General features: G+C 41.6%; 1 protein-coding gene across 1 annotated transcript; it reads left to right on the top strand.

Annotated features, from left to right (window-relative positions):
- The first annotated feature begins 968 nt into the window (after positions 1 to 968).
- On the top strand, positions 969 to 10438 carry snx19a (sorting nexin 19a). The gene is given in 13 exon segments (XM_034240573.1): positions 969 to 1098; positions 1901 to 2564; positions 2567 to 3411; positions 3727 to 3865; positions 3955 to 4055; positions 4127 to 4252; positions 5309 to 5427; positions 5552 to 5645; positions 5728 to 5878; positions 6222 to 6345; positions 8247 to 8431; positions 9045 to 9132; positions 9931 to 10438. Coding segments are annotated over 12 exon segments (2733 nt in total). The 5' UTR covers positions 969 to 1098; positions 1901 to 1924; the 3' UTR covers positions 10052 to 10438.
- Positions 10439 to 11965: the final 1527 nt, after the last annotated feature.

Below are 11965 nucleotides of genomic sequence, written 5' to 3'. Positions count from 1 at the left end.
AGCTGCAGCTGACCACATCCCCCTGCAAAGGAGGGGGGCGAGGCACAAGCGTCATGTTACCATGCTGTTACCATGCTGTTACCATGCTGTTACCATGCCGCGGCAACCTCTCATTCCCCTGATAGGTGGAGAGTTGCCCATATAGGCAGAGCTCCCCGTTTCTGACGTCAGAACAATTTCAAATCTGTATCAGTCTGTATTAGCTCCGTTGCAGCCACGTTTTTAGAGATTTGGTTATGGAGGAAAAGAGAGAGGGTTGTGTTTTCTGACACTTGGTGAGTTCCCTGACACACCGGGGACACATATTCATGTATAAAAGACGTATATAAGTACATTTTGCATGATAGGTATATAAGCTCGCTTTTTGTTCAAAACCCGCTTCTCCTCATCTTGCATTTGGGTCCTGATTTTCCCCAACCCTGACATTGAGTCACTGTTGTATACACATTTTGAAAATAAGAATTTGTTCTTAATTGATTTTCATACATATTTTAACAAGATGTGTTAAGTTTTTTGACCACTGGATAGAAACTGCTGAAGTAGTATTTTTCTTTCTACTATTTCTGACGAGTAATTCTAGCAGAGAAATGTATAAGAATCATAATAGTAAAAACATGTATTAATTAGACAAGGTGTGTGTGTTATCTTTTCTCATGTTCACTTATTTCATTTTTATGGAGGATGAAAAATGAGAATAAATTATTTCAGAAATTCACAATAGCGCTTCAATATATTTTGCTTTTATTTAATTTAAAATGTAAATTAAGAGTTTTAGTTCTGATTAATTACCAACATTTGGTGTTATTTATGTATGTGTTTGTCATACTTTTTTTTAACATTAACATAATTTATTATGTTATTTATAAACACACATTTCTGTATTCTGCATAAGTTTATGCAATTTATGTGAATGTGTGCTTGCTGGCAGGTCAAAGTTCCCTTAACAGCTAGTTATCTGTCCCTATGTGCCCTGTGTGTGTCTTTTCTCTGCAGACTGACGCAGATAATCCTTTGTTGGAGGATTAAAGCCACGTCCTGGAGGAGGAGGGGATCCTATGCGACCTGTATCTGTGTTTTAAAGCTCCTAACACCTTTAAGGTAATGTATGCTCTATTTTCTCAAAGCTGGTTTTACAGCAGGGTGAATATTCCTGTAACACCACAGTGTCATGTCAGCAGATTGTGCCCCATTTGCTATTTGTGCAGTATCTGTAATCAAGGTTTTCCTGAGGCATCTCAAGTAGCTTCAATGCTATTGCTTGTAGTCCTGTAGGCTGATCAGTATGTTGTGCTGGTTTTCAAACATTTACCTTATTATTTACCTACAGTGCAGTAAACTATGTATTGTGACTGAGATTTGGTTAATGTCATTTGATTTGGACAATGGTAAACAGTAACTTCAAGTAGATTTACTCAAGTACTACCAAACAAAATGTCAACATGTTAATGATTAGCAAGACAATGATTACTAGTATGTCCACCTTCTTAGTTTAAGATGCTAACATTGCTGATTTGCATTGAACAAAAGGTTGCTGAACATGATGGTGGTGATTGATAAAAAGTGAGTGGATCAAAACGCTTTAAATGGGATCTTGTTGGGATCATAAATATCTGTATTTTTATTTATTTGTCTTGTGATAAAAACACAGGTGGGTAGTACATTTAAAACGTCATTTAGTACATATAGTACATCATCATATAATTGCCAAAGTTGTCAGCTCAGTGTTGAAAATAGTTTGAATAAAGAAAGTTCAAAGTTCAAAACAACAGTGAAAAGTCATTATACAGCAACATTGTGCAACTAAGACGACATCGTGTGAGGAAATCAACTGAAGCAAGCACTACTATTCTTATTTTTTGTGCATGTCAGAAAACTGATATATCCATATGTTTTTCAACAGGAGACCATTCCCCTGCTGACTGCAATGCCTCCCACAAAGAGCTCCATTCACTGGACTTTATCAGAGGTGTTTGGGCAGCGGAGGGTTTTGGGGTTCGGAGCTCTGCTGGCATGGCTCGTCCTCTTCCACCTGCTGGTCAACGTCTGGCTGCTCTGCGTTTTCACCAGTCTCTTGGTGGTCCTCGGCGGTTGGCTGGGGTCCCGCGTCATACTGGACACAAACAGCTTTCTCCATCTGGAACACTTTTTGCCTCTTGGCAGTATGAACCCACCTCTGTACTCACCTGAACATGAGTGGAGGTTGAACAATGAGATCCACAATGCCGTCCACAAAGCGGTGCGTGACTTTGTGTCTTCGTGGTATCGAACTCTGCTGCCAGAGGTGGAGGGGGAGTTTGAACGTGCGGTGCGTAACTCGATGCTGGAGTCAGTGATGGAACTGAAGGAGCGTGCGCGGCGAGTTGACAGAAAAGCTCTAGTTCAACGGCTGCTGGAGCTTTATGGTTGTCACCTGCAGAGCTACATGGCGGCGAGACACATACAGTCGACGCAGAAGGAGAGCCTGAATCTGTGGCGGCTCTACAGTGAAGTGGATGCCCCTCACCCAGCCGTGAGCAGTGCATCTGCTGAGCTCAGCTACTCCAGGGCCTTAGTTAACCTCGTCTTAATGTACTGGTTCCATACCCTCAGATGGAAACCAGGACCGGCGGTTACGTGGTTACAGAACTCATCACCTGTAACGTGCTGCTGCCGCTCATAAACAGGGTGTCCGATCCTGACTGGCTCAACCAGACCATTGTCAACGTCATCACCAAGTCCAGAGAACCACAGGAAATCAATATGGATGAGTTCCCAGCTGCACCTGGACTATACAGATGTGATGTTCAGAATGAGTCCTGGATCACCTGCAAGTCTCTGTCATCGTCTGATCCAGCCAGCTTCACCAGCAGAAGCTCCTCTGATCAGGACGATCCGCAGAGCACCATGTCTGAGAGAGACTCCTCCCAGAGCAGCATGGTGAGCCTGATGTCTGCGGGGAATGTGGAAGGTTGTCCCGCAGGTTTGCCCTCACCGTGCAAAGTGAACTGCTGTTCCCTCGCGCCCGGCCATTTCTCCCCCTCGATAAAGTCCAAAAGGATTTTATATGACTCCTTAATCCAGACGGACTCAGAAGACGACCTGACAGGAGGCTTTTGTGAATGTGGCCCTCCAACAAACTTCTGCAACGTGATGAATTTTAAGGATGATGAGGCGTTCGGTTGCTTTGGTCCACTGAAGAACCTTGGGGCGAAGGTGGTGTTGCCCGAGGAATCCCAGTGGCCAGCAGGAATAGCCCTAGGGAAACCCCAGCCATGTTCTCCAAAAATATTCTCTCTGACCCCCTGCGACTTTGACACCACGAACACCCAAGCTGCACCAATGAACATCCAGAACGTGCAGATTTCTGGCACTATCAATGCAGTAGAGCAGCGCGGCACAAGCATACATCCCTATACTCTTTACACTGTAAAGGTAATGCCACCTACTACTTGGCAGATATATAAACTATATGATGTATAGATATATCAGCCTACTCACTGTAGTGCTCCTTATCATCTGTTTCCTCTGAATAACCTATCCCTATCATTTGTGTCGTCCACTTTAAGTGTCTTCTCCATGATGGTATGTTTATATTTTTATCATGTTCTGTTGCCTTGAACTCTTAGAATATTTAACTAATTGTACGGTGTCCTTGGGTGTCATGAAAGGCGCCTTAAATAAAATGTATTATTATAAACAGTCAACATATTGATTATCACACTTTAACCTCTACTTCCTGTTTTACAGTTTGAGAAAATGGGCGAAACGGAAAACGGTGGCTCTCCACAACCGGCTTCCTGTCACACTGTCAACCGGAGATATAGCGAGTTCCTCAACTTGCAAACACGTCTGGAGGAGAAACCCGAAGTCAAGAAAGTTATCAAGAGTAAGAAATGATTGTCTGCTTTAATTGACCATTGGATTTTAACGTACCAAGACACATGCACCATGACAAATCAATGTAATGGATTTCAGATGTCAAAGGTCCAAAGAAAATGTTCCCTGACCTCCCGTTTGGCAATGCAGAGTGCGACAAGGTGGAAGCCCGTAAAAGCCAGCTGGACACATTCCTGAAAGTAGGTTCTCACAACGTTTATGATGTGCTTGCTGTGATTCTGTCATTTTAAAGATTTTTGTTTTCTCCTAGCAATTAAGCTGTATCCCTGAGACATCCAACAGTGAGGACATGCAGGAGTTCCTGGCTCTAAACTCAGACGCCTGCACATATTTTGAAGAAAGAAGAAGACCTTTAGTCAAGTCAAGGATTGATAAGGTGAGAAAGAATCTAAATGCTGTATATCCGGAGAGGACAGAGAGTGATTGTAAGAAATGTAGTTTGGCATTTCCCTGACAAAGTAAGATTAAAAAGTGAGAACAATCTACAAGGACATTTGGAGAGGATAGACATCTCTCATGGCTGTTTTTCATTAACTGAGAAAAGGCTTGCATCTGCTCCGTTTTTCGGATCCGCTGCAAAACGTAATGGGTTCTTCAGTTCTTAAAGGTCCCATGTCATGCATTTCCGGTTATTACCCGTCCCCCTGTGTGTTATGAAGGTTTTTATGCATGTAAACGGTCTGCAAAGTCACAAACCCTCAAAGTACACCCTGTAGTTGCTAGTGACTTATCCGACCGGCCCACATCGTCCGACCGGCCCACTTCAGTACCGGCCCATCGGGATTCGTCACGAACGTCCCGATGGCCAGTCCGCCCCTGGCCACTGGACTCATAGGGAGGGGGGGGCAGGAGCTCCAACAAGCCGTTTAGGACAGAGAGTGAATACACATATTATGCAGAGATGCTGTGTGAGAAACCAATGAGATCTTGGAAAATTGCACAATGTAAATCTATTTGAGTAGACCTCAACAATGGAATTATGATCAGTAGAAATGGCCATGACATGGGACCTTTAAGTTTCATAACAAAAAGCCCAATGGTTTTTCTGTAATCCTGGGAAGGGTCAAACATCTAACCAAAAAGTGTCTTTCCTGCCCTGAGTACGATTTAATTAATAGTTGAACATGTTTATATATGTATTAAGCTTAAGATAGCAGTTTCTTAGCCCATTTTAGCATAAAGCACGTTGAAATGCTAGCTCAGTCCAACCGTAACTGAATCTGCCTACCATCATTTCTCTTCAGCTTGCTGATCAACTCAAATTCAATTCAAATTCAAAGGTTTTATTGTCATATGCACATAAGCTACAGTGTAGACATGGCAATGAAATTCTTCTGACCCTTGATGCAATGGGAATGATGATTTATGTACAGTCCTTTGAGAAATGTAATTATCTCCTGTCTTCTCTTCTCCAACTTGGTTTCAATTGAAGATGATGGAAAATGCTTTGGACACCTTGAAGACAGCTTTTCCTCATCCTGAGCCTCTCAGCCCAACGGAGGACCTTGAGGGAGATTCTGATGGAAAAACAATGGAGAGTAGAAAGTACAGGTGAGCGGTGTATAAAGGCTTTTGGAGAACATAACACAGGGATTTGTCAAGATAAATAGCAAATATTGTTGAAAAATATTTTTTTAAATGTATTTCAATTTCCATGTTTGTGTTTTTCACACAGCAGGAGGCATATGTTCCCAAGCAAAATTTCACCAGTTCTCAATATACCTGACCTGTACCCTAAAGTGTCGTACTGCTTTAGTGAAGGCAGCGCTGTAAGTCACTCTATTCACCACCTGTGATTGATAAATGCGAGTTTAAAACAAAAACAGCTGAATGTTGTTTTGCTTCTCACAGGTCCTCAATGGTATGTCCCTGTCTGGCCTGGAGAACTTTGTCCAAGAGCAGGAGAGACTTTTATGTGGTTTGAATGGCAAAGAGGCAGCCAGACAGAAATGTGAGAAGCCTGGGAAAGACAGAAAGACTTCTTGGAAAACTCATGGCACAGGTTGATATTCAAACAGCAGTATTTGTTTTTATTTGTATTTTTGTATTTAATTATATATGTTGCATCGTGGGAGGAGCTCGGGTCATAAGAGTTTCAATGCCATTTCTACACTGTAGCTTATGTGCATATGACAATAAAACCTTTGAATCTATGTCCGTAGAGAAACATCTTATTAATTGCTGTCTTAGAAAAGCAACGTGCAGTAACTTAGCTTGACCACTTGGAAGCAGCAAAACTCCACTGTGTGTTTAGACTTTAGAGAGTTCCTAGAAGTCAGAATATTCCTGAGTCTGTACAATATGTCATATATGATTGTAGGTGTTCTCATTATTATGTGTTACAGACACGGCTGTGGCAGACGTTGCTTTGAACATTTTGTGTCTGCTGATGAAGGACCAGTGGAGCTGGCTGTGCACTGAAAACATACAGAAGACCATCAGACTGCTGTTCGGCACCTTCATTGAGAGGTACGACTTTCTCTCCGCTTCTGTATACCTCTGACAGGTGATTTTCCTTTTTGAGTAAAAGTACATTTTACTCAAAAATAAAAATGTGAGGCACTTTAAGATTTTAATTTCATGCTACTCAAAGCAGAACCCAAATGTTGTTTAATTTCCACTACCGTATTATTAACATTATTTTAAAGATTCAGATTCAAAATAATAATAAAACATTATATACAAATATTTAAGGTTAAGATAAAACTTTATTGATTTCTTATTGGAATCTACAAGCTGCCCAGCAACATATAAAGTAGTTAAAATAAGGTCTAACTTCATGAGCTACAACATTTGAGTGATGAGCACATTATTGCATAAATGATTAGAATCTATAACATAGATTATTTCCCCTTTTATACAGCTAAACATCCTGATGCTGGGTCCTCTTCTGGTAGACAAAGCACTAAAAGTGGTTTGTTGCACACGACTGTTGCATGAAATTCTCTCAAATTTCCTTTAAAAATAAAACTCTCTGTTTTAAATGCAATGTTTATGCTTCACTGGGAATCTAGTATTACCACTGGGATTGTTACTACCACACACTCGGTGGGAACTGTGCTTTTGTAATCTCTAGTGTCCTGCTGTCATTATCTTATTATACTGGCCTCCTTTTTTGGACTTTCCATTACCTCTGGGAGTGTCAGGGTTCACTAAGCATGTCAGTAAATAATGTCCATGCTTCTGCTATGGTTTATAGATTTAAGAATGCATGTTTGTGTTGCTTCCCCCCCCCCCCCTCTTGTGTGCATGTCATTTTTTTCTCCTAATCAATCATGTAAAGTTAATTGAATTGCTTGTTTGTCTTAAAGGTCACCTATTATGCAAAATCCACTTCTTCATGTCTCTTCTACATCAACATGTGTCCCCTCCAGAGGTCGCGTTAACCGAATATTTTCCGTCTATGACGGATTTTTTTTAACAATGACGAAAATATCTGAAAGCAGTCTGTCATTTTGACGGATTAGAACAAACTCGGAACAGCGCCAAAGTTTCCCCGCAGCGAGGCTCCGGTGTTAAGCATGCCTGCCAAAAAAGAAATGATACCGTTTCCAAACCCAACTTTGCCGTACAAATCATTGAAATGTCTGTGAGTTTTGGCTTTACGCTGTGCGCACACCCGCGAGGTGTAGTAGGCATGCATAACACGGCGCTAACAGTTCAAAAGCTCGCGCCCCGCCCCCCGTTGACAGTCCACGACCGTACTACCCCCCCCCCCCCCCCCCCCCCCCCCCCCCCCCGGTTGACAGTTCTCTCTCTCCCCCCCCCCCCAACCCAGAGTGTAAGGCCGACGGGTAATGCTGAATTTTGACGGAAATGTTACGATCCTGTCCGTCAAAATGACGGGCAGTGAAAAAGTCTAGCGCAACCTCTGGTCCCCTCTGTGTGAAGAGATTCTGAAAGTTTCAGGAACAAAGATTTTCTCTCTTTTTGTCCTGATCCATTTCTATAAAAACCTGTCTGAAAATGATCTGATCAGATTTTGGCCACTTTATGACGTCATAACGTTTTTTTGGCTTGTGTAACCATTAGCCAATCAGCAACCAAGGTCCTCCTAGAGCACCACTGTGTTCTCTTTAACCAAATCTCTCTCAGAGGGGCGTGGGGAGTGGCTCCTTATTTTCATCTAAAGTAACAGACAGAGAATCAGCACTTTTGAAACAGGCCTGAAACAGAGGGGATTATGGGTAATGCTGCAATGATCTGTGTTTGGAGCCAAACACTTCAGTTACATGTTTTGTATATCTGAGAGCTATAATATATTGATGAAAAACAGTATAATAGGGGAGCTTTAAACACTGGCTGATTACTAGTAGGGAACTCTCATGCAGGAAAGAACACATTGCATTAAACCACTCTTTCTGTCTCAGATGGTTGGATGTCGGTGTTGCCCACCTCACCAGTGCCCCCTGTTGGGTCATTTACCTACAAGTCCTGCAGGAAGCTGTTTGGCCCGGCGGCACGCTGCCTGCTCAACACTGGCCGGATCGCAGTCCTGCAGAAAGAGAAGAAACCAAGGAGCAATGTTTGGACTGTCTGATGCAGCTGATCCCAGGTACTTAAGCTATTTGAGTTGGATTAGAGCCGTGTGAATACTTCTCTAACCCTCTGGAGTCCATCCATCCATCTTCTCCCGCTTATCCGTGGTCGGGTCGCGGGGGTAGCAGTTCCAGCAGAGAGCCCCAAACTTTCTTTTCCCTCTGGAGTTTAAGGGTATTTTCTCGATTTGTAGATGTCTCCTTAAATCTCCTTTCAAATGTACTTGTTATAACATGGCACCCCATGAGTTACATACCAAAATATTCAAGAAAATATGTGGTCTTGCTAGAAATGCAAGTCACTCACCTTAGAGCACTGTGTGATGAGATAATTAGATCTAAAGCTGAACATTTGACATCTGATATTTGGACATTCATTTTCAGGTTAATATTTGTATTTGCAATGATGTCACTATGTTACAGAAGTAAATAAAGGAGTCCAATGAAGGCGTCTCAGGTATGCCGGAGAGAAACTCCCTCTGGAAGGAGCTTTGGGATTTTAGCCTTTGCGACCATTGACATGCACACAAACCTATTCAACACACAACAGGAAAACCCCAAAAGCACAATAGGGCCCCCTTTAATAGGTGTTGTCCTTTTTGATTTGTGTCGTTGTTTGTGCCCAAGCAGAGCTCATCACTGATATTCTGGGAAGTGAGAAGTACAGACTGAGCTTGGAGACCATGCTGGAGTCTGTACAGGATCATCAGATAAACAAGTGAGTCAACAAACAAGCTGTCGGGTAAACATGTGTATGACACTGCTGTTTAAAGACAGCTACACTCGGGAGCTGTAAAGTGTAAACAGGGCAGGAATGTCTCTCAAAGCTGTAATACTCTAAACTGTATAACTACAAGGGTTGTAACCATAGACTGTATATATAAAGGTTGTAACGCAAACCTACTATCTGTATCTGTTTACGCCTTAAAAATATCTGGATTTGAATCTTGCCGATTGTTGGCGTGACCTTCACCAGAAGTTGTTGGTAATGGTCTAATCTCTTTCATTCTTTTGCCATGTATACTCATCATACGTGTGTTTAGCTGCCAACAATAGCATCATATTTTAACCATGTACCTGAAATAGTTAAATACGAAATACATATTTAAAATAAAAGGTAAACCTAAACTGAGTCTAAATGTAAGATATGTAATTGTCAATGGTCCTGTTTTACCTTAATATTGGTAAAATGTCACGAGTCTCTTTAAAAAAAGGTTTTGATTTATAATAGAACGAGGCACAAATAAAGTGCTACAGCGTATTGGGCACAAACAAATAATAATACAAAAATAATAATTCAAATCTAGCTTAAAATGACAAGGAAAAAAACATCTATCTTGGCCTTTAAGTATGCACTTTTAAGACTCTCCCTTTTAAGACTCTCCCTTTTAAGACTCTCGTGCCATCCAACACACAACAACAAATACAATATTGATTATATATATACCATGCATTCCTATCCCCTATTATCCATATAAGCGTCTGTGTTAATAACAGTCTGTGTGATTGTACGCAGGCATCTGATCTACTGCGTGTGCGACCTGCTGCTGGAGTTTCTGATCCCAGAGTCGTGTGACGAGGCCTTTCAGGGGTCTCTGCTGCACAAAGACCCAGAAAGAGACCATCCTCACACATGATCAGCACATGATAACACAGTGATGGATACCGTGCACAACATGTGTCAAAATGGTTTTTTAAGTCTTGAATTTCCTGTGGGCGGGGCTAACCTTTGACAGGTGCGTGTGATAGGTATGCTGTTCTCACCTGTTAAGGGCCTGCTAGCTGGCAACGTCAGAAATATTCTGAAATGAAAACAAAGACAGCTAGCTTTTAATATCCAGGAAAGATATCCAGAGCATGGTACTGAAAAAAAAACCAGGAGGGGAAAGAAGTACGCCACTCAAAAATGGCTAAATTAATTTAAATTAATTAAATGTAATGCAGCAACTTTTCCCATCATGGATACTTCAGTTACCCCCAGTATATTTAACCGATTAAATGGATATAAATGAATTCACGCCTAATGAACAGTGGAGACACTTCTCAGTGCATCATTGAACATCTTGATTTTACCATCACTGGAACAACAATTGCAACAATTCTGTAGGCCACATGTCTTTTTGTAGATGTTTCTTTTTTTAGTGCTATCTATTATATGTGAAAATGGTTGTTTTCGTAACAGAATTACATTAAAATGTTTCCATGTGCCGATCAGAAGGACTTAATAAATAGGATTTTAGGAACACTTAGCACAACCCACTTCCTTTCTCATGGAATCATGGGCTGATACTGGCGTGCTCCCACCTCCTGTGTTATGCTTTGGGACTTTACTGGCAACCAGAGGAGACAAAACGCTGAAGCTGCGTTGATGGTGGCCCCATACGTCTCAGAGTCAGAGCAGCTGTGATTTCAACACAAAGCTCTCAACGGGACGCATCTGTGAAATCTCTGATGGCCACTATCTTATATGTATCAACTACTAGTAATGGATCGATTGACTCATTCAAATATCTATCTTTTCCATGTTGCATTAAAGGTCACCTATTATGCAACATTCAGTTCCCTCTGTGTAAAGAGATTCTGAAAGTTTCAGGAAAAAAGCTTGTCATCTGAATCTCCTCCTAGAGCACAATTATGTTTTTTTTAACCAAATATCTTGCAGAGGGGGCTCCTTATTTTCATCTAAAGTAACAGACAGAGAATCAGCACTTTTGAAACAGGGCTGAAACAGAGGGGATTATGGGATGCTACATTTGGTATGTTTTGTATATACTGTATATCTGAGATCTATAATATATTGATGAAAAACAGTATAGTAGGGGACCTTTAACTATCAAAGAGTGAATTGATCAAATACATTAAACGTCTTTTCAGGTGACCAGTGTTGTCATCTAGTATAACATCCGACAGAAATGTGGGAATATGACTGAATATAACACAGAAACATCTTCTGGTGTTAGCGTGCCTAACCGCTGATTCTACCATCTGACCTTTGGATGAAGACAGTCTGGTTTCTGTTAGCAGTGTGTCCTCTGCTGCTCGATGCAGATGTGCAGTGAGGCCTTTTAGGAACCCTGACACCCCGCCTCAGTGCCCTACTTCCATCTACTTAGACTGGAAAAAACTCAGATGACCAAGCTTTCCGTAAAACAACAACATATTTCAATCGGAATATGACTTTAGCCCTGTCCCGTTTTACTGCCAGTAGTTTGGGTCGAAGAGAGGGAGAACCGTGAGAGTAGGTAAACCAAAAGGTGTGACCATGTGATCTATAATGAGAGAGATTTGGTTACAAAGAACACAATGGTGCTCTAGGAGGAGATTCAGGTGATAAGGTGGGGGGGGGGGGGGTTGGGGGGTTACCTTGGTTGGTGATTGGCTAATGGTTACACAAGCCAAAACATCGTTATGACATCATAAAGTGGCCGAAATCTGATCGGCTCATTTTCAGACAGGTTTTTATAGAAATGGATCAGGACAAAAAGTGAGAGAATCTTTGTTCCTGAACATTTCAGAATCTCTTTACACAGAGGGGACACATGTTGATGTAG

This window comes from Gymnodraco acuticeps, unplaced genomic scaffold, assembly GCF_902827175.1.
Source record: "Gymnodraco acuticeps unplaced genomic scaffold, fGymAcu1.1, whole genome shotgun sequence".
Taxonomy (NCBI): Eukaryota; Metazoa; Chordata; class Actinopteri; order Perciformes; family Bathydraconidae; genus Gymnodraco; species Gymnodraco acuticeps.
This window is presented reverse-complemented; position numbering and strand designations above follow the sequence as displayed.